Raw genomic sequence first — 21,537 nt, 5'->3', positions numbered from 1 at the left:
GGCTGAGTGCTGAGAAGAGGGAGGGAAAGTTCCCAAGAGCGAGCTGGGGGCGGGGAGCGGGGGTGTGTGTCTGTGTGTCTGCAGTCACGAAGTCACGGTGTTTGCTTTCGTCCCTCTGGGAAGCCGAACAAAAGCCGAACCTGACTCCTGCTGTCCGCCCAGAAACTGGAAACCGCGAGGGGAGGGAGGGACAGTGAGCTGCCAGAGATGCCTGATGGGGAATGCGGAGGACAAGCTTCTCCCCAGCCGCCCCCAGGCCTCTCCGCGCTGCTGCTGCTGCTGTCTCCGCTCCAGCCCCGGCTCCTCCCCACCTCCCAGACACCCCAGTCTGAGGCTTTAACACCTGTCCGCCCCCCCACTCACCCCTACACCTGTGCTACACGCCCAATACACCCATGTCCCAAATTAGGTGTCTTTGTTTTTTTTAGCTGCACAAACTTTTCAAAGGATTCAATTTCAATATAACCCTACTTTTCAAATTAAACAATTACATGGTTTGGGTTACCACGGGTACAACATCACAGGAACTCTTGAGGGGTAAACGTGAGCAGTCCACCTTAGGAACGGGTTCCAAACAGGATGAAGAATTTTAGGATCATTCCGCAATGAATGAATCTGACTCCGTGCCATATATTGTGGGTGGTTCGTGAGCCATTTATTCCTGTCTCTGTCTGTCCCTACCTCTCTCTTTTTTGTCAGGAGATACCCAGCCCCCAACAACCTGGGGGAAGTCTGCTGTCTCACTTCCTAGCTGTGTGACCTTGGGCAAGTTCCTTAACCTCTCTGGCCCTCCTCTCCTCATCTATAAAGTGGGATAATGACAGCTCCTACCCTGGAAGATTGTTATGAGGAATCAATGCGCTAACATCTGCAAAGCACATGGTAAGCTCCTTATGGTGTCCAAAAACACACAGATGAAACGAAAACAAATACATAAAACCAAATACAGGTGAAATAAGTGAAAATGAATTCAATGACATTATATTTAAATTTTTAAAAATTAAATTAAAATAAATCAATGGAAAAGGAATGTTAAGCTTAATAAATTGCAGACATAAAGAAGATGAGTTGGGAAAACCGAGGGGGCCACCGGAGTCTGGGGACAGACCCAGAGTCACCCAGCTAGCCGGGAGGAAGATGCACTCAAACCCAGAGCCACCCGACTTTACAAGCAGGCGTGTTCCTCTGCTCCCTCATTTTGGCTTTCCAGGACTCCTCGGGCTGGGCCCACTCACACATTCTGTTCCAGCCCAAGGAACCTGCTCGTTGTCCCCAGATGCCCTGACTCAACCAGGCCTGGCCCAGCCTCTGCACATTTGCTCGCACTGGTCTCTGTCCTCTAACCCTAGATTGTCTCAATCTGTGCCCTGGACCGGCCCCCACACTGGCAGGGACTTGGGGAGCCAGGAAGGAGTGAGTATGACTGAAGAAGGAACATCTCCCTCTGGGAGTCCACAGTCCAAGGTATGGCTGCTTGGGAAGCCAGCTCCAGCCCACCTCAGGGCCTTTGCAGTGGCTGTTCCCTCTGCCTGGAATGCAGTTCTTGAAATATCCACACAATTCCCTCCCTCTTTCCCTTCTGGTCTTTGCTCTGATATCAGCTCCTCGGTGAGGCCTTCCTTGACAACTTGCTTTAAAATTGCAACCATCTCCCTTGCCCTGCATGCTCCCTTTCCTTGCTTTCTTGGACTCCACGGTACCAAAAAAAAAAAAAAAAATGCCTTTGCCCTTATTCCTCTCGTTTGGTATCCATCCCCCACTTGGCTGTCAGCGCCACGACAGCAGGCGTTTCCTCAGTGCCCACAACAGGGCCTGATACAGACATTTGCTGAATGAATACTCAAAAGCAAGAGATAAGGGTCCCCGAGAAATTGAGTCCTCAGAAAAGCAAGTGGTCACTGGAGCTTGGGAGAACGAGATTCTTCTGGAAGAAGAGTTACTGGCGTCAAATAGGCTGGGGGCTGTAGAAGGTCTGACAGGCAGCAGTGCACCCAGGAGAGGGCTTTCCCGGTAGAGGGAACAGCCGGGGCAAAGGTCCGGTGGCTGGAACAGAGCAGGAAGCAGTGGGGACAGGAGGGCAGCAGGGAGCAGTAGACAGGAAAGGGAGGAGAGGCAGCAGAATCTAGGGGTGGGTGGTGAGGAACCTTGGGAGAGGCCTGAACAGGGAGAGGCCTGGTCATATGGAAGCTGCCAGAAGGATCACAGGAGGGGCAGAGGACCATGCTCCAAAGGCCCAATGGCTCCTCAGCCAGGCCGTGGGGCTCATGCGTCTGAAATCGGGGGACACTGGGCATCTCAGTGGCCTCAGACTCACCTCTGTCTTCTTAAATCGTGCCCGGAGTGTCTTCATGGCCAGCAGCTGTCGGTTCTCCTCGACCCAGGCCACCTGGGGGAGCACGAGAGTGGGCTGGGGTGGGGTACCTGCTGGGCAGGAGGGTCACCCACCTCCCCCTCCTCAAAAGGACCGCTTCCTCTTCCCGGGGCCACCTCAGACCCTAGAGCAGGACTCAGACGCAAGTCACCCCATCTCCTCACCGCTGTGTGTCCTTTGGCAGGTCACTCGCCCTCTCTGAGTTTCACCTTCCTCATCCTCAAAAGGAGGGAGATAACCCCCTTTTGACCAACTTGTGGTAGGTTTTCAGTGAAGTCCCCAGCATGGAGCCTGGTAAACAGTAGGTGCTCAATACATGCTTGGGGCGCCTGGGTGGCATAGCGGTTAAGCGTCTGCCTTCGGCTCAGGGCGTGATCCCAGCGTTGTGGGATCAAGCCCCACATCAGGCTCATTCGCTATGAGCCTGCTTCTTCCTCTCCCACTCCCCCTGCTTGTGTTCCCTCTCTCGCTGGCTGTCTCTATCTCTGTCTAATAAATAAATAAAATCTTAAAAAAAAAAAAAAATACATGCACCTCACCAGTATTCTGTTGTCCGAGCAGATCAAGCTTTTTCTGGTCTCCAAGCTGCCATCTGTGCAGTTCTACACAGAATGCCCTTTCTTCTCCTTCCTCTCTGGTGAACTCCTTTTTACCCTTCACAGCCCAGTTCCAAAATCCCGTGTTCTGATGAGCTTTGCCTGTTGTCCACAGGCTGAACTCTTAGCTTGTCAAGCTGGGATTCCCTGGCCCTAGCTGGGTCCCTTCCGCTGCCCCAGCCCTGGCTTTGAAGGCTGCAAGTGTCTGGGCAAGTACTGTCTTCCTGAACAGTGAGGGGCTCCTGGGGGCCAGGCCCAGAGCTGAGGCCCCTTAGCCCAAAGGCACGTTTCTTGGATAATCGGGGATTATCTGCAGCCAAGTCCCCTGACAGCAGGCTTGCATGGAGGCAAGTCACCCCAGGTGAGCAGAGGTCTGGGGACGGCTGTGTGCGTGTACACACACCTGTGCGTCCACCTGGGCCTGTGACACGTTCTTTGCGTGCACAGGCGTGGAGGGCAGCAGACACCTCTCGGGGTGTGTGGCCAGGGATTCCTTCCTATCTTGAGTCGGATTTCTACGAAGGCATGTCCATCACCTGTCCAACCTGCCTGCGAATTCTCGAAACTATCCTTCCACCTGTCTGCTCACCCATCCATCCACCTGGGCATCCATCCTCCTACCCAAGCATGTACACAGCCATCCCCTGGCTACCGGCCACCAACNTGCCTCTCCTGTGCTGCCCAAAATCTCAGTTGTGAGGCTGGCCATACCCTGAACAGAGCCAAGGCTTTTGCTGGAAGGCTCCATCCATCCATCCATCCATCCATCCATCCATCCATCCATCCACCCCACCCACCCATCCACCCACCCTACCGTGCATTCATCTAATTCATCCTTCCATCTCCCCGCCCATCTATCTACTGACTACCGATTCATCCACCCACCCTCCACCAATCAACAGACCCATTCACTCAGCACTCACCCTACCCTTTTTCTACCACCTCTGTCTCAATCACACCCAGACAGGGTGTAATAAGACACCCAAGAGGAGTCCACAGGTTGCCTGGGCAGGAGGGGATCCATGGGCTGGGGGGACGGAAGTAGCTTCCTGGAAGAGGTGATGATATATAAAGGAGGGCCTGATGGCCAGGCAGGTTGCTGAGCGGGGCAGCAGCAGTTAAAGAGGGTATGTCCCCTGGACAACGCAAAGGCGTGCATGAGTGTGAGTGTGTGTGGGGGGACGGGGGGGTGCCTGGGGAGCTCCTCAGCATAGCGGGGACATACACGGGCCTCTCCTTGCTCCCACACACCAGGACTCAGAGGCAAGGGGCTGAGGCCCTAAGGGGCGCCTCCATCCCAGGCTTCCCTCACTTCCTCCTCTCCTACCTTCGGCAACTCCAGTGACTCTAGCACCAGGCCTCCTTGCCCACTGCCGACTCCAGTTACCTGCTCCCAGCTGGGCAGCTCCAAGCGCTCAGTTCGGACACCCGATCAGCTCTGAGAGGGCAGCTGCCCAGGGGGCCGGGGATGGGCAGAGGGAGGAGACAGGCTGGTTGTGGGGCTGCCTGCTGGCCAACGAGCTCTGGCGGGAAGACGCCAGCACCCCTCCACCACCCTCTGCTTCTCTCCCTGGCCTTTACACTTGCTGCTTCTCCACCAGGAACACCCCTTCTGTACCCCATGTCGCTCCCAACCGGCTCACTCTCCCCGTCTCCTTGCTACTCACTCTTCGGATCTTTGCTGCAACACCCCCTCCTCCAGGAAGCCTTCCCGGATGCACCCAGGCTGGGTCAGGTGCCTCATCGTCCGAGCTCCCTATGGCCCCATGCCCTCATGGCACCTTAATCACACCAAGTCACCATCTCCCAGTCACCAGCCTGTGTCCACCTCTCGCCACAAGGTGCCGCCTTTGTTCTCCAGCGTCTCCCGGGCACGCCTGGTGCTCAACACCTCTGTTAAATGCATCCTCAAGGCCACCAGCCCCAGTGCCCTTGAGCACTCTCTTAGCAGTGCACCTGTCCTGCCGAGTGCAGCTTACTACCCGCCTGGATGACGTTAGGGTAATTCGGAGCGGCGTCCAAGACCCTACCTGGTGAGGCCCCTCATTGCTCCCCCCCCCCCGCACACTTGCACGAGTGCCCTGCATTGGTGACTTTATAAACTTCTGAAATGTGCAGCGGAAAGAGCCCCGACTGGAAGCACGAGTCCTCTGTCCTCGTGAAGGATGCGGGGACCTCAATTTACTCATTTGCAAGAAGAAGAAAGGGGGCGCCGGGTGCTTGTGCCCCTCATTTTAGAGGTGACTGGAGAACTGTCCCGTAGGCGGCTGCCCCTGTTTCTCGCCACCCACCAACATCTCGAAGGAAGGGGCTTCTCTTTGCCAGCAGTTGAGATGGCGCCTGAGGCGTCAGACAAGGCGCATGCGCCTAGAGGCAGAGGCCGGGAGGGCTGGGTGGAACGCGACTCCTCCTCCCCCCTCCCGTCCCGCCCCGTTTCCGGCGGAAGCGGCCTCAACAAGAGAAACTTTATTGTTCCCGTTGGGGCGGTGAGGATGTCGGTGAATTACGCGGCGGGACTGTCGCCGTACGCGGACAAGGGCAAGTGTGGCCTCCCCGAGGTGAGCGCGTCCCGGCGTCCCGAAGGCCGCCCCCATCGCCGCGGGCTGGGCGGGGCCGGACAACAGCGGGGCATTGTGGGAATATCGGGAGGCACTGAGGCTAGACAATGGGAGGGACTTCCCAGGGAGGAGGGGGCGGGAAGTGACGCCCCCTGCGCTCCCGGGGACCCGGACGCCCCCAGTCCCGAGTTGGCGGCCTGGACCGAGAGAGGCACCCGCGTCGCGGGAAGTCCTGAAGTTTTGATGGGGGAAGCGAGGGAGCGCAATTGCAGGCGCAAGGCTCCGCAGGGGCGAAGGCGAGGAGGTGGAAATAAACACACTCGGAGCACAAATTAGGCCAGAGAGGTTTCCAGAGCGGAACCGCAGGGGCCGCACGTGCCGGGATGGGGAGCTGACACTTTATCCTGAGGGTGATGGAGAAGGGTTTTAAGTTGGATGGACTTAGCTATGTGTTGGAAACACCCATTCTGCCACTGCAGGACTTGGGGTGAGTCACTTCCCTCTGGGTCCCCTCGCCCTTCTGTAAAATTGCCCCCATCCCCTAAAGGCTGGTCTGTGTGTTCTGAGGAAGGCATTTAATATGAGCCCTCAGAATCCCTCTCCTAGTCCGTCTCTTCTCTTCCAGCCTGTTAGTCGCCTGATTCCGCAAACATTTATTGAGCACCTACTGTGCACCAGGCATTTTCTCAGCTCTGGGACCACAGTGGGGAACAAGACACACAAAACCCCCTCATTCTAGCAGGGAGACAGACAAGGAGCAAGTAAATTTAAGAAGTCCGATGATGGTAAGCTTCAGGGAGAAAAGTGAATTGGGGAGTGGTGAGGAAAGCTGGGGCTGCATTGAAACCAGGCCCTAGGAGACATCACTGAGATCACTTTTGTTTTTGTTTTTGTTTTTTTTATCGTGGCAAAATAACGCAACATAAAACGTACCACATTAACCATTTCAAGTATACACTTCAGTGGCATAGAATACATTCACGTTGTTGTGCTACCACCTTCACCCTCGGTCTCCAGAACTTTCCATCTCCCCACACGGAGACTCTGTCCCCAGGAAGCACGGACTCCCCACCCCCTGCCCCAGCCCTGGCTCCCACCATCCACTCTCTGTCGGTGTGGATGGGACTTCTCTGGGGACTTCCTGGGAGTGGGGTCCTGCAGGATGTGTCCTTCTGTGCCTGTCTCCTCTCACTGAGCACAGTGCCCTCAGGGTCCCTCCACATCGTGGCAGGTGTCAGGGTCCCTTCCTTTCTAAGGTTGGATTGTGTTCCAGCGTGGGGATGGAGCGCACTGTGTTTATCCTTCATGCATTGATGGACCCTTGGGTTGATTCCACATTTTAGTGATTGTAAATGATGCTGCTGTGAACATGGTGTGCAAAGGAGATGACTTTTGAGCCAAGACCTAAAGGAGGTGAGGGAGGAGCCATGTGGGAGCATTCTAGGCAGACGGTACAGCCCGTGCAAAGGTCCTGAGGCAGGACCAGGTCTGGTGTGGTGGAAGAATAGTGAAGAGGCATGTGTGACTGCAGCAGAGTGGGCGAGGGTGAGAGAGGGAGGAGGCTAGGGTAGGTCATGAGGGCCTTGGGCCACTGGGAGGGCTTAGGCTTTTACCCTGAGGGATCTGGGAGCCCCAGAGGGCTGTGGGCAGAGGAGGGACGTGAGGATAAGCTGCCTTTTCCCATCGGTGCTCCCCCCTGGGCAGGGCAGGAGCGTCCCAATCTGTGGCTAATGGCTTTGCCACTTGGAACACATTTCGACCTCTCCCTTCTGCTCTGTCCCCTGACAGATCTTCGACCCCCCTGAGGAGTTGGAGCGGAAGGTGTGGGAGCTGGCGCAGCTGGTCTGGCAGTCCTCCAACGTGGTGTTCCACACGGGTGCTGGCATCAGCACCGCCTCGGGGATCCCTGACTTCAGGTCTGTGCACATGGAGGGCCAACAGCTTCCCTGTCAGCTCACAGAGGCTTGGGCATCAGAACCCATCCTGCCCCCTTCCCCCTGAGGGTGTTGGGCACTGGAAAGATCCCGCCCTTGCAGACCGGTCCCTTCAAGTCCGGCTCCACATTCCACTCACACCCCATTGGCTAGAGCTTAGTCACCTGACCATACTTAGCTGCAAGGGATCCTGGGAAATGTAGTCTTTTGCCTGGGCTCACCATGCATGCCTAAATATTGCGGTTGTATTACCTTACACCCTGGGAAGATTGATATCAGGGGCAATTAGCTCCACGCTCACTTGCAAATATTTTTCTATCAGACTTGGTATCAAGCAAGTGGCTTTACCATCCAGACCTAAGCCTCTCACCTATTCACAAGGGTGTGTGACCCAACAGTGTCTAAATTTCTCCCTGCTTGGGGCATCCTGTGTTAGACAGGAGTCTCCTTGCTGAAGCATTGGGGTCTCAAACTGGCACCGCCGCCCCAGTGGTCCCCGTAGGCATTGAGTTTGCAACCCTGCCCCCTAAGACAGGCCTGTCGCATTTACGCTCCCTCCCTAGGCTTCATGGGCCCTTAGCCCAGACTTGCAGCAGGAGAGCAGATTCCTGGTTCTGGGAGGAATGTTAGACTTCTAAGGCGTGACTGCCTCCCACCCCTCCTCCATAATCTGCCATGGCTCCCCACTGCCACACAGGAGAGTTCCAGGTACTTCGGGCTGGAAATCAAAGTCCTTCCTGACCTCGCCTTAGGATGTCTCTCCCACCTCAGCTCCCACTGTTCCTACTGGAGCCCCCGGACCACTTCATTTCCCCAAACTCACAGGCTGTTGTCAGTCCCCTAGGCCTCTGCTTACCCCTTCTGCCTGAACTGCTCTGCCCTTTCCTCGCGCAGTTGAAGAGACAGCTCAGCCTCCTCCAGGAAGCCTTCCTGAATTCCCCATGCATAGTCCCCCACCACCTCCACTGGGCTCCTTCAGCTCCACAGGCTGCTGTGGAGGGTCTGTGGCCACTCGTGTCCTCCCTCCACAAGGTGGAGGACTCCTCGAGGGCAGGGCCCGGGTCCACTAGGACCCCAGCATCACCCAGCACAGGGCTAGGCTCAGTGCAGCAGCAGGAAATGTTGATTAGAATGAATAATTTTTTGCCCTCGTGCACCACATTCTTCCTCCTCTCCCCTTAACCCCCCTTTGTCTCTCCTCTCTCTTTGTCTTGCTCGCTCTCTTTCTCTCTCTCTCTCGTCTCCCTGATTCTCTGTCTCCCTCTGTCTCTGTCTCTAATGCTCTGTCTCCTTTTCTGTACCCCTGTCTCCTTGAATGCTAACTCTCTGTGTCTCTCCCCACCTGCTGCCTTCAGGGGCCCCCATGGTGTCTGGACGATGGAGGAGCGGGGCCTGGCCCCCAAATTTGACACCACCTTCGAGAGCGCGCGGCCCACGCAGACCCACATGGCGCTGGTGCAGCTGGAGCGCGTGGGCCTCCTCCGTTTCCTGGTCAGCCAGAACGTGGATGGGCTGCACGTGCGCTCCGGTTTCCCCAGGTAACCCTGGCTTCCGGCCCTGCTCGGCGTGGGGCAGGCCAGCGCTCTCCCTGGGCCTCAGTGTCCTCATCTGTAGGATGAACTTCGATGCCAGCCCCTCCGCCGTGAGGCCGATGTGGCGATTTAGTGAGGCTGCAGGGAGAAGCACTTGGCGCCCCCTAGGGCTCTGCGGGCTGGAGCTGTCATCCACTGTCACTGCCTCCTGGGCACACCTCGAGAATCGGGGTCCCCTTTCCTGGTCCTAGGGGTGCTTCCAGCCCTGACCGCTCTGCTCTGGACCTCCGTCGGCCTGGAGTGTGGCCCTCAGCCACCAGCACCGCAGGCCACTCCAAAATCTTCCTCGGGGCGGGGGGGAGGCCGGGAGGAAATTGGCCCCGGAAGAAGGGCGCTCACGGTTTAGACTTTGTAGTTGGTTTTTAATACTCCTCTTTCTGACTTTTAGCGTGAGTGTGAGCACTGTACTAGGGCCGAGAGACTGACCGGGTCTTACCCTTGGGTTGACGGATGAGAGCCGGTCAGATGTCGACAGGAGTAGCCAACGCTTCGCAGGCAAGGGTTGAGGGAAAAGGACTTTTCTCTGCTTCTAAAGCGGCATGAGGCCACTGTCCCCTCCTCTTTTGAAATGGGCCTGAGTCCCATTTGGAGGAGGAAGCACTGATACCCCCAGCACCCACTGCATGCAGACAGGAGCAAAATGGACCACACCCGACAACTATTAACCCAGTGCCCCCTGCGCGCCACACACTGTTCTAGACGCAGGACGCTGGGTGCACCAGGCAGAAGCTCGCCCTCCTGCGACTTACGGTCTAGTGGCGAGGAAACGGAAGATAAATTAGCAAATTGCATTCTAGGTCAGGCGGCGGTCACTGCCAGGGAACGAAAGGGGAAGGTAGGGTGGGAGAGGCGGCCTGTACCAGGCCAGGGAGGCTGTGACATTGGAGTGAGAACGTGAGGGAGGTGACAGAGGGAGCCAGGGGGAGAGCCTTCCAGGCCTGATCCTTACTCCCCCAAATATCTCAAAAGTTAGGTACTGTTGTCCCATTTCTCAGATGGGGCCTGAGGCACAGAGGGGTTAAGGGACTACCCAGCGTCACACAGCTGGGAACCAACAGAGCAGGGAGTTGACCCCACGTCCTTGCCTCCAAAGCTCGCGCCCCCGGGCCACCCATCACTTCAGGTTCTTCCTTTGCAAACTGGGCGTCAGGATTCCTGTCCTTCCGACCTGGTGACATTCGGAGGTTCCAACATGATTGTGGATGGATTTTGTGAGCGGAATGGGCTGTCCGTGTACAAAGGTGGGGTCAGCCGGGAGGGTTAATGGTCACTCAGGCCCAGAGAGGTTGGGCCATCTGGGTAAGGTTGTACAGCATGTGGGTGCTGCCGTCAGCAGCAGAGGCACCGGAAGGAGAGAGTCCATTGATCGTCTGGTTGAGGGCTTAGGGAAGGTTTCCTGGAGGAGGTGAGCTCAATGCTCAGTGTGAAGCCTCAGGAACGAGAACCCTGTACCGTGGCGAAGCGTCTCCCTTCTCCTCCCACAGGGACAAGCTGGCGGAGCTCCACGGAAACATGTTCGTAGAGGAGTGTGTCAAGTGTAAGACGTGAGTGCCACGGGAGGGTGGGGGCAGGGCACAAAGTGTGGGCAGCCCAGGGGCCGGCCCTGTTTTCTGTCACCTCCCAGGTCGGGCTCTGCATTAGGGCCTTGTGAGTCTTCTCTGACGTGGCCAGAGACCCAGGCTGGGTGGGGCTGGGGGCACGTGTTCCTCCTGGGGAGGCGTGTTCCTCTCCTGCACCCCCGTAACAGACGACCACGAGCTGAACGGCTTAAAACGGAAATGTGTCATCTCAGCCTGGAAGCTGGAAGTCCGACATCAGTTGTGGGCAGGGCTGGGCTCCCACCGAACCCTGCAGGGGAGGTTCCTTCCTGCCTCTTCATGTCTTCTGGAAGCTTCTCACCAGTCCTATGAGACGAGGGCCAGTCTCCTCCAGGGTGATCTCATCTTAACTCATTACGTCTGCAATGATCCTATTTCCGAATGTGGTCACACTCTAAAGTATTGGGGGTTGGGACCCCAACATACCTTTTGGGGGGACACACAACGGAGTGTGACACAGGTGTGTCTGCCCACTCTGGGAAGGCTGAGCCAGAGCCCTTCCCGGGGCTGGGGCTGTCCACGTGGGTCTCCTGCTGCCTGGGCAGCTGCCCAGGTGGGGCCCCACATCAAAAAAAAAAAAAAAATTGTCCCCAAACTTATTTTGAAAAATTTCAAATCTGCAGAAAACTGATAAGAATCATATGATGAACCCAAACTTCACCTAGACCAGGGCTCAGCAAGCTTTTTCTGGAAAGGGCCAGATGGTAGAACATTTTCAGCTTTGTGGCCCAGACAGTCTGGTCAGGACGATGGGCTCCGCTGTGGCGGCGGCATGAGAGCCTCCGTGAATGACACAGGAAGGCATGGGCGTGGCCGTGTGCCAATAAAACTTTATTCACAAAGACAGGAGGCTGAGGGCCAGATTTGATCCACGGGGCCGTAGTTCGCTGATCCCAATGTGGTTTTCACAGTCGTTCCTATCCTGTTAGTCGTAGCCGTGCTGTTGAGGTGTCAGTGTCCACCCCCCAGGCCCGAGGGACGTGTGTCCCCCAGGAGCTCTTGTCTTCGGCTGCAGTGCATTCGTTGTAAAGGCCGGGGCGCGGAAGACTGTATAGATCACCCAGGCGCTCACCCGGCTTCCAGCGCTCCGTGCCTTCTGTTTGTGTCCCGGTCCGAGAGCCGGCCTGGGCTCACACTCTGCATGTCATCGTCGGGTCTCTCTAGTCTCCTTTGTCTGGAACACTTCCCAGTCTTCTCTGTTTCCATGCCCCTGGTGTTGGGGTGCAGCCAGCCGGCTGTCTAGTGGAAGCCCCCCCAGCCCCTGCTCTGGGTTTGTGGGATGTTTCCTGGTGCTTAGATTCTGGCCATGTGGCCCCCACTTCCCTGGGAGAACAGCTCCCCGAGAAGAGCAAGAGCCACCCAGCTCAGGCTGCAGGGGAGCGGGGGGGGACTGACCCAGCCCCACGGGCCCCCCTTTCCTCCCCCAACACAGGCAGTACGTCCGGGACACCGTCGTGGGCAGCATGGGCCTCAAGGCCACGGGCCGGCTCTGCACTGTGGCCAAGGCGAGGGGGCTGCGGGCCTGCAGGTGAGTGACGTCTCGCCGCGCCTGGGCTCCAGGGGAGGGTGCGCGTCCCCGTGCTGATCCCCCCACCCCTCCACTGCAGGGGGGAGCTGAGAGATACCATCCTGGACTGGGAGGACGCCCTGCCTGACCGGGACCTCACTCTCGCTGATGAGGCCAGCAGGTCTGACGCTCAGATGAGCCTGGATTGGGCAGGTGGGGACACAGTCAGAAGCACAACCAGCTCTGGCCCGGGGCCGTCAGGAGGGCTTCCTGAAAGAGGTGGCTGCCCCTGCTCTGGGCCTCACTGCCCTCTTAATAACAGCAGCTACTCACACACGCTGCAGCGTGCATGTGTGGCAGGCAGGGAAACTGAGGCTTCAGCACGTGGACTCCTGTCCAGTGCTACCAGCCAGGAGATGACTGAGCCGGGATAGAACCCGAGTCCCAAGCCTCGAAGGTCCTGCCCACATCAACCACCCTGCTTCTGCCAGCGGAGGCGGAGCTGGGGGAGAGATGGCTCGGGCAGAAGGGAAGCAGCAGGGGCAGGACTCAGGGCAGCTTGAAGCTGGACCAGGCTGTGGGCGGCCCTGGAGAGCAGAGGTGGTCGGTGGGCTGACCTCCTGGGCTGGGGGTGTTGCAGGAGCACAGGGTGGGTCGTGAGGCAATGGGTCTTGAGCCGGGGGGGTTGGAGGCCTCGCCGACCTCGTGGGGCAGGAGGACGGCTGCAGAGACCCTTGTGCAGGGCGAGAAGGCGCTCTGTCTGACTCTGCCTTCCCGACACAGGAACGCAGACCTGTCCATCACACTGGGCACCTCCCTGCAAATCCGGCCGAGCGGGAACCTGCCGCTTGCCACCAAGCGCCGAGGAGGCCGACTGGTCATTGTCAACCTTCAGCCCACGAAGCATGTCGGTTCTGAGCCCACCCTGACATACTCCCTGCCCCAGCCTCCCTCCCCTCCTGACCTCCGCCTCGGTCTGACCTGTCTTTGCCCCGCAGGACCGCCACGCTGACCTGCGAATCCATGGCTATGTGGACGAGGTCATGACCCGGCTCATGAAGCACCTGGGCCTGGAGATTCCCGCCTGGGACGGCCCCCGCGTGCTGGAGAGGGCGCTGCCCCCCCTGCCCCGCCCGCCCGCGCCCAAGCTGGAGCCCAAGGAGGAGGCCCCCACCCAGCTCAATGGCCCAGCACCCGCCAGCCCCAAGCCGGAGCCCTCCTCGGAGCCCTGCACCCAGCACAACGGCTCTGGGCCCGCCAGCCCCAAGAGGGAGCGGCTGGACAGTCCTGCACTGCACAGGCCCCCCAAAAGGGTGAAGGCCGAGGTGGCCCCCAGCTGACCAGGGGCCCTGGGGCGGGTGGGGCTTTTTGTAGAAACCATGGATTCATCTTTTCTTACTGGTCTCACTTTGTTACTCGTACCTGCCCATGGGGGTGGGGGGGGCGACCTCAGGGTGCTGATTGCTGAGCTCCAGGCCCCAGGGCAGGCTCACCCTCCACTGCCTCTCTCTCTAGCTCTGGGGGCCTCTGGTGTGGGCCTGGGGAGGAACATTTTCACCCTGGACGCTGACCTTGGATCTGACACCCCAGGCACTGGCTGGCTGGCTGGCTGGCTGGCCGGCTGGCCCAGCCCCTGACTCAGGGCCCCTGACTCAGGATGTTCTGGGGAGGTGTGGCCGGGCCCTCCCTAGTTCCCAGCAACAGGAGTTAACTCTCTGCCCTGGGCCCTCACACTCCCCATCCCCTACCTCCCCGAAATTGCCTTCACAGTCCCTCCAGAAGGTAAGGGGGGGCAGAGTCACGTTCAGGGGCCAGACCTTGTGGTGGCACAGACCATCGGGGTTTGCACTGCCTTTGGGGCTAGAGGGAGGAAGAGGTGTGTCCACCTGGCTGCCTCCAGACTTCCAGAGAAGTCTTCAATGCAATAAAAGCAGACATTCTTGCATCTGAGTCTGTGTTTGACGTTCATAACCTTGTGCCAGGTCCTAGTCCCGAGGAGGAGGGGTTGGGGGGGCAGGACCGCAAGGTCCCCTTGCCCCTGTGGAGCCTGTGTGGGCCTCCTTGCAACCTGGCCTGGGGCGAAGGAGGAGGGGCAGTACCACAGCGTTCCTGGAGCCCTCAGTGTGTGATGAGGTGCCTGTGTGCGTCATTTCTAAAGCGTGGTTTCTAAATACTTGCCCTCCACTACTAGGCTGTGAGCCCCCTGAGGCTAGAGGCCGTGGCCTTTGGGCTGGTTCGCAGCCCCTGGCACCTGCTCAGCACCGGTGGGGAGTCACCACGCATTAGGAGAGCGCAAGCACAGCCGGGTTCCAGCCAGGTCTCTTCGCTTCCCATGCCTCAGTCTCCCCATCCAGAAAACGAGCAGGGTGGGCTGTGCAGCCCCCAGGAAGGCAGGTCCCCAGACCTTCCATGGACACCCCTGGGGCGCCCAGACACCTCATGGTCCAGGAGTGCCCTGCGCGCTGCTCACGGACGCTCTCCAAGGTGCTGAAGGCACTTGTGGGGCCTGGCAGGCCTCCCTTCCAGCCTGGGGGTCGGCCGCACCTCCTTCCCCATCCAGGCTGGCCCCAGCCCCTCTTTCCCAGAGTTGAGGAGCCCGAGACTCTGCTTCAGCCCCCACCCTACGCTGCTGTGTGTCAGCCGTGTTCTGTCAAAATACTTTATTAAGGATCTCTGCAATCTTAGAAAAGAGGGGTGGCTGTGGGCCAGTGTCCTCACAGCCTCAGCCAGTTTCTCTTCCCTGTGTGCAAGGGTCAGGGAGGAGTCCCGGGGCAGGGGAGCTGTTGAGGCACGGTGTGTGTGTGTGTGTGTGTGTGTGTTGTATCTTTCTGTCTGTCTGTCTGGGTCTGTGGATCATTCTGTATGTGTCTGCCTGTTCCTTTGCCTGGGTCTGTGTATTTCTTGGGGTTCATGGCCCTGTGGTTGCCCTGTGTGTTCTGTGTGTATCTGGGTCCGTGAGTTTGTGCGTCTCCATCCTGACTCTTCCGCCAGGTCTCACTTCTCACCCCATGCGCATCGCTGTCCACAGAAGGGTCCCTAAGCACAGGGGTCTGTGGGCATATGAGGGTGGCGCTCACAGCTCCTCCCCTGCTGCCTCCAGGCCCACCCGCCCAGAGCTGAGCGCTGGCTCAGGTGCAGTCCAGCCCAGCAGGGTGGCCCCGTTCTGCTTCTCCGTCGAGTTGTCCGAGACGAGCGTCGAGTTGTCCTGGATGAGTGTCAAATTGTTCCGGGAGAGTGTCGAGTTGTCCGGGACCAGAGTGGAGTTGTCTGGGGTCAGGGTCGAGTTGTCCAGCCCCTTCGTCAAGTTGTCCAGAGCCGACATGCCCTGAGATTCCCAGTCCGCTGTGGGGCTGCCTGGAGACCCTTCCTGGGATATGCCGTCCTTGGACCGTGGTCCTGGGGCTTCGGAGCCTGGTGTGGCGCCGGGGGCCACGCGGGAGGCAGCGTTGTTGTGCAAAGTTCTGGAGAAAACTGAGCAAGGGTCGGAAGATTATGAGGGATGGGGTGGGGGACTGGTGTCCCTCCGTTCCCTAGCCCCAGCCTCAGGAAGTAGCGGCAAGGGGGTCCCCCCATCCCCCAGAGGCCCAGTATAAGGCCTTGGGGAAACAAGGGGACTGTGCCCATGGTGCAGCCCAGAGGAGTTTTGAGGACAGAGAGTCCCTAGCCCACTTACCTCGAACAGGTGCGTAGTCTCCGGTGTTCTCGGCTTTTTTGGCGACGAAAGGGCTAATGGAGGGCAGGACGATGAGGGCAAAGGAGAGCAGCAGGACCTGGCAGAGATGGGGGAGGTCACCGCATCCCTCCCCCCACCCTGTGAGCAAAGAAACCGAGGCCCAGAAGATGGGATCGTGCTTTAATTGGGGCTCAGCTCCCCGCACAGACCCCCTTTGCCAAGGCCGAGGACCCCCTTTATCCTGGGGACTAGGACTTACCGCTACACAGGTGCCCGTCTGGGCCGACTTGCTGGTGGACTGGACCACAATGGCCTGGAGTTTCTTCAGCTGCTCCAAGAGGGATCTTAGTGGGAATGGGAGGATCTTGGCTCAGCCCCATGGGGCTGTGATGTGATTCCCATCCATTTCTGGGGTCTCCCAGCCTGGCTGATGTCTGAACCCCATTCATCCCTCACAGCCCCATTGGTCTTTAAAGTCCCAAACTCTCCCTCTTTATTCAGTAAATCTCCCTGAACACCCCACCCCCTTGCACCGACTCACTTCTCTGCCACCCCACCTCCCTGATCCAGGCTGCCATCATCTCTCACTAAAATGCCATCCCCAGCCTCTACTCTGGCCCCCCCTAAGGCCCCTCCTGCCCCCCTAGGGTTCATGCTCCAAGCACTAACCAGATGGCACTTTTCTCTCCACCCTCCCCGGGCTACCACCCGCCTCGGGTAAAAGCCCAAGTCCACCTCATGGCCCCCAAGGCTCTGCCTGACCTGCCCCATCACCCCCTGCCCTCCCCTCCTCCTTCTCCTCCCCTCACCCACTCTGCTCCAGCCACACACGCCCACGTGCTCTTTCTTCAACACACCAGACCTGGTCCCATCCCAGGACCTTTGCACATGCTGGTTCCCTCTGTACCAAGGACACTATTACCCCAGGTTTTCTTGTAGCTGGTTCTTTCTCATCCATCAGGTCTCATCTCAAAAGTCACCTTATGTGACCTCCCTGCCCAGAACAGCCCCCACTTACTCGCCAATGCCTTCACTATGCTTCACTCTTCCCCTCAGTGACAGTCACTATGTGAAAATAATCTTGGGGCGCCTGGGTGGCACAGCGGTTAAGCGTCTGCCTTTGGCTCAGGGCGTGATCCCGGCGTTATGGGATCGAGCCCCACATCAGGCTCCTCCGCTAGGAGCCTGCTTCTTCGTCTCCCACTCCCCCTGCTGTGTACCCTCTCTCGCTGGCTGTCTCTATCTCTGTCGAATAAATAAAATCTTTAAAAAAAAAAAGGAAAAAAAGAATCTTGCATGTATTTTCATTTGGCTTGAGTATGTCTCCTATTAGACCATTAGTTCTCTAAGTCAGGAGACTGTTTGTTTACTGTTGTGGTTCCAGTGCCCAGAACGATGCCTGGCACAGACGAGGGGCTAAAGAAATGTTGAGTAGATGACTGCACCTCTTAGCTAGACACACACAGTTCCTGTGCGGCATGCTGTGTTTCTAGCCATTTCCTCCACCGGAAACCCCTGTCCCCAAGTCCAAGTGCCCTCCTCTATGCAGCCTGCCCCCTTTCTAGGTGGAGCCCTTACCCCCTGCTCTGCTTTGCCATCACAGAGGCTGTCCCCCACATTGTCCACCTCTCCTGCAAGGGACTCTGGGGACCAGCTCCCCCCGTCCTCTGCCACAGCTGGACCAAGACTCACAGGTTCTGCTTCTCGAGATGCAAGACCTTCCTCTGAAGCTCCTGGTTCTGGGCAGTGCAGGCTGACATCCTGCAGGGACAACGTCACAGTGACCTTCAGGATATGCCTGTCACCAACCGGCCCAGCTGACCCTCCCCTGTGAGGCATCACTTTACAGGAGGGGAACCAGAGGCCAGATACAGGATGTCACTCATCCAAAGTCACCTGGCCGGTCTGTGGACAGGGCCAGAATTTGAACCGTCTGCCTGGCTCCTAGATCCCATGTCTGAATTGGTGTGGGGCTTCATTCTGGTCTGTGCCCCCAGGACTGGGAATGGAATGCCAAACTTGGGCAGGGATGCTTCCAGAAGACCAAGGAGTAGGATGACCGGGAGTCCAGGGAGAATCAAGCCACAATCCTCACCTTCCGCATGAGCTCAAGCCACTCTGCTCTTTGCAGCAATGCCTATTCGAGGGGCGCCTGGGGGGCTCAGTCGGTGAAGCATCTGCCTTCAGCTCAGGTCATGATCCCAGGGTCCTGCTTCTCCCTCTCCCTCTGCCCCACCCTCCCTGCTTGTGCTCACATGCACTCTCTCTCTGTGTGTGATAAATAAATAAAATCTTAAAAAAAAAAAAAAAGAAATGCAAGAACTAGAATACAAAAATATAGGCGGGTGAGCAGAAAAGCCAGAAAGCCATTCTCTGGCAAGAATAAGTAAATAAATAATTTTCTGGCAAGATGAATCAAGATGAAGGAGAAAGAAAAGGCTCAAATGAACAGCATAAGTTTCTTAAAATGGGTATGACCGCCGATAATGCGGAGCTTAGCAAAATAATAAGAAACAACTGCGAACCATTTTATGGTGAGACATTTGTAATGGACAACTTCCCAGAAATGTAGCCCATCCCAAAACTGACTTGGGAAGACACAGAACATCCAGACAGACCTGTAACACTCCATCAAGTCAGTCCCGGGTGAGGAAGTGAGCGTGCCCACCTGTTACATTTCTGTTAAAGAAGAAAGAGGAGCCTGTCCCCTGATGCGAGTTAAGAGAGAGGTGATTGGATGAAACTGGGGTCACAGTTTTTCAGCTGAGGAAGTTCCGCTGGGAATGATGTCCCCCCTGTCCTTCCCAACACACACATTCAAGGAAGCCCTGACGGCTGAGCACCAGGGACGCTCGGACCAGGGGAGGAAGCACCCCATCTTCAGGCAGAGAGCCAGAACAAGATGGGTCATACATTCTCCTTTCTCTCTCCTTTATATTCTAGGGGCTAAAGGGACCCCGAGACCGAGCCCTCTGCCATCTCTAGGCATCTTTCCGTCCTTGCAAGTCACGTGAAAAATGACCTCTCCCCAAGAGCGGGGAAAAAAACCTCTCATTTTGTCAGGCCCCCCAAACTGGGACCTCCGTCACATTGCACCCCTCTCCCTGGCCTCTGTCCCCCTCCCCCACCCCAAGTGTGGCATCCCAGGCCCCCAGCCTTACCGAGTTTCCAGGCCATCAATATATTCCTTCTTCTTTTTCCGGCTTTCTTGGGCAGACTGTTTGTTCCGGATTTTCCGGCGGATTTTTTTCAGCACTCGCTCCTCATACTGTACAGTGACATGGGGAGAAGGGTCCACTCGATTGTCTGGACCCCTGCTCTCTTCCCGTGGGAGCCCTCCCAGACCCAGGGACCTGGGGAAAGACTCCAGGTGACTCCCTCTGAATTCTTGCAGAGTCTGCAGGGAGGGTCCTGGGTCCTGAAGTTTTCCCCGGACCCCAAACCCAGTGAGGAACTGGCTACCAGACTTTGCACACTAGTGCGATGGCGCCACCTTCCGGCCACGCCTGGGAATAGCGCCTTTCCCGAGCTGGTACTGAGACTAAGGAAAGTCTTTCCAGTGGGAATAGCAAACCCAGTTTGAGTTGAGTGAAATAGGTTTTTTTTTTTAGGAGAGGGGCTGCGGCGAGCTAGTTGCATGTGGAGATGTGAGAGCGTGAGGGCCATAGTCACGGAATTCTTGAAAATTCCCGGCCAGAGAAACATTAGCAATCAATTCGAACATTCGTCAAGTGCAGCCCAGCCCAGTGGAAGCCTGTCTGCAGGAGTACCTGGCCGGCAGGACACCCCTGCTGTGAGCTCTGGCCTGCAAGCGGCTATGATAGAGCGTGAAAGGCACAAGGAAGGCTCCCCGGCGTCCGAGCCGCCGCTGCCTTGAAGCCCACCCTTGGCTCCCAGATGTCAAGCCCTGCCTACCGAGTTGGCCTTTAGCATGAATTTCCTGGCTCCAGCGACAGACGCAGCCTGACATTCTAGCGCGGGAGGCCCATAGGTGAGACTCCTGGGCAGGTAGCTGCAGGAAAGGGGGCAGGGCCCGGAGTCCCAGCTCACCTTGGTGAGGGGCAGCTGGGTGGGAAGGGTGAGGCCTTCTTTGGCCAGAAGCTTCTTCTCATCCTCTGTCAGCACCAGCTCCTGGCCGTGCTCAGGCCCGGGGCACAGCAGGTGGGGGGCCGCCAGGTGATGCTGCTGCTGTGGGAAACATAGGGACATGGCACTGGGGGCAGGGAAACCCACAGCCTCTAGGAAATGAAGCAAGCACCAGATTTGAGAAAATATTGATTCGTCTGCTGTAGGGTCCGCATGGGCACTGGGGCTCATGAGAGCCGGCACCAGCCCTCTGAGCTGGGAACCGATCCTACAGATACTCGCACGCGTGGACAAAAGATCGGAGGCACAGGCTTCTCATCTGTTTAACGAATAGTCACTTGATAGCCGTGTATTGAGCACCTACTAGGTGCCCGGCCCTGTTCTGGGCTCTAAAAATGCACTGAGCTGCTGGCCGTAAGAGCAAAGGGCTGGGCACAGTGGGGATACCCAGCAAATAGGGGACAGATCAAATAAAGCATGAGCCGGGTGTGCCCAGCGGGGAGTACTACACAGCTGTGAAAAAGACGGGGCTCCCCCCCCCCGTATCATCATATAAAGCAGTCACCACGATAAACTCTCGTTAAAAAATAAAGGGACAGGGGCGCCTGGGTGGCACAGTCGTTAAGCGTCTGCCTTCGGCTCAGGCCGTGATCCCGGAGTTCCGGGATCGAGCCCCACATCAGGCTTCTCCACTGGGAGCCTGCTTCTCCCTCTCCCACTCCCCCTGCTTGTGTTCCTTCTCTCACTGGCTGTCTGTTTCTGTCAAATAAATAAATAAAATCTTTAAAAATAAATAAATAAATAAAGGGACAAAAACAGTGTTAAGGGTGGGATGCTACTTATTATATCAAACTTAAAAAAAAAAAGAAAAGAAGGAATCCCTTTGGAAGGAGTCCGTGGAACCTGTGTGGGAAGGGAGGTGTCTGGCATCGGCAATGAGAGAGAAGACCCCCCCCCATGCCTGTTTGTGCCTTTGGAACTTGGGCTGTGTGCATGCATTTGCCTAATTTAAAAAAGTGTTTAATTAAATTTAAATTCTGAAAGATAAACATTAGAAATGTCATCCGAGTCCTGAAGTCTTAGAAATGTCATTGTGTGGAACAGCGGACCCCGGAATAAAGGTGCAGATTGGGGCAGCCTTTCAGTCCTGTGAATCGGTCCCCACTACTCAGAATTCCAGGCCACTGATCAGCCCAACTGCTTCCTCATCTGAAATGGGGGCACTAATTGCGTCATCAGCTCTGGTTTATGGGTACTCAAATCCCTTGGAAAGACAGATGGCCCTGGGTTGGTGTGCAATGCGCCTATAGGCCCGCCCAGGGATCGAGCCGGCAGCCGTTGTGGAGCTTAAGGCAAATTGCTGACCCTCTCTGTGCCCATTTCCTCAAGGGTAAAATTAATGTAACAAGAGCCCCAATCTTTAGCATTACCGTGAATTAAAAGATGATACATCGAAAGCATTTAGAAAGTCTGGCCTGTAGTGGATGCTTGGTTTTTGCTTTTTTTAAAAAAATTATTATTACTACTGGAAAGTGTCCTCCCCTGTGTGTGACTCAGTCTCCCGATCTCTGAAATGGAGGCACTGGGGCCCCATGAAGCCCTCCAAGCCCCGAAGCTCGGCT

General features: G+C 57.0%; 2 protein-coding genes across 6 annotated transcripts in view; one reads left to right on the top strand and one right to left on the bottom strand.

The window, feature by feature from the left end:
• The first annotated feature begins 5,372 nt into the window (after positions 1-5,372).
• Positions 5,373-14,101, top strand: SIRT6 (sirtuin 6). Of its 4 annotated transcripts, XM_034657533.1 has the most exons (9): positions 5,416-5,525; positions 6,869-6,938; positions 7,314-7,441; positions 8,815-8,997; positions 10,536-10,595; positions 12,082-12,177; positions 12,257-12,337; positions 12,940-13,063; positions 13,155-14,101. In XM_034657533.1, exons 4-9 carry the CDS (start codon positions 8,837-8,839, stop codon positions 13,494-13,496), a joined length of 864 nt encoding a protein of 287 aa, XP_034513424.1. In that variant the 5' UTR covers positions 5,416-5,525; positions 6,869-6,938; positions 7,314-7,441; positions 8,815-8,836; the 3' UTR covers positions 13,497-14,101. The 4 variants fall into 4 exon arrangements, with proteins under 4 accessions (XP_002928505.1, XP_019664792.1, XP_034513424.1 ...); XM_002928459.4 differs by lacking the exon at positions 6,869-6,938 and having other exon boundaries at positions 5,373-5,525; XM_019809233.2 differs by lacking the exon at positions 6,869-6,938 and having other exon boundaries at positions 5,373-5,525; positions 12,257-12,369; positions 13,155-13,350.
• A 700-nt stretch (positions 14,102-14,801) lies between these two features.
• The window catches only part of CREB3L3 (cAMP responsive element binding protein 3 like 3), a 9,740-nt gene continuing 3,004 nt past the window's right edge, over positions 14,802-21,537 (bottom strand). For both annotated transcript variants that reach the window (XM_034657531.1, XM_034657532.1), the window contains exons 5-10: positions 19,880-20,017; positions 18,991-19,097; positions 17,522-17,590; positions 16,089-16,173; positions 15,830-15,926; positions 14,802-15,627 (exon numbers count right to left, since the gene is read on the bottom strand). In XM_034657531.1, coding sequence (XP_034513422.1) covers positions 15,230-15,627; positions 15,830-15,926; positions 16,089-16,173; positions 17,522-17,590; positions 18,991-19,097; positions 19,880-20,017 — 894 coding nt within the window. In that variant the 3' untranslated portion in view covers positions 14,802-15,229. The remainder of the gene's footprint in view (positions 15,628-15,829; positions 15,927-16,088; positions 16,174-17,521; positions 17,591-18,990; positions 19,098-19,879; positions 20,018-21,537) is intronic.

The sequence above is a fragment of the Ailuropoda melanoleuca genome, chromosome 4 (genome assembly GCF_002007445.2).
Source record: "Ailuropoda melanoleuca isolate Jingjing chromosome 4, ASM200744v2, whole genome shotgun sequence".
Classification (NCBI taxonomy): Eukaryota; Metazoa; Chordata; class Mammalia; order Carnivora; family Ursidae; genus Ailuropoda; species Ailuropoda melanoleuca.
This window is presented reverse-complemented; position numbering and strand designations above follow the sequence as displayed.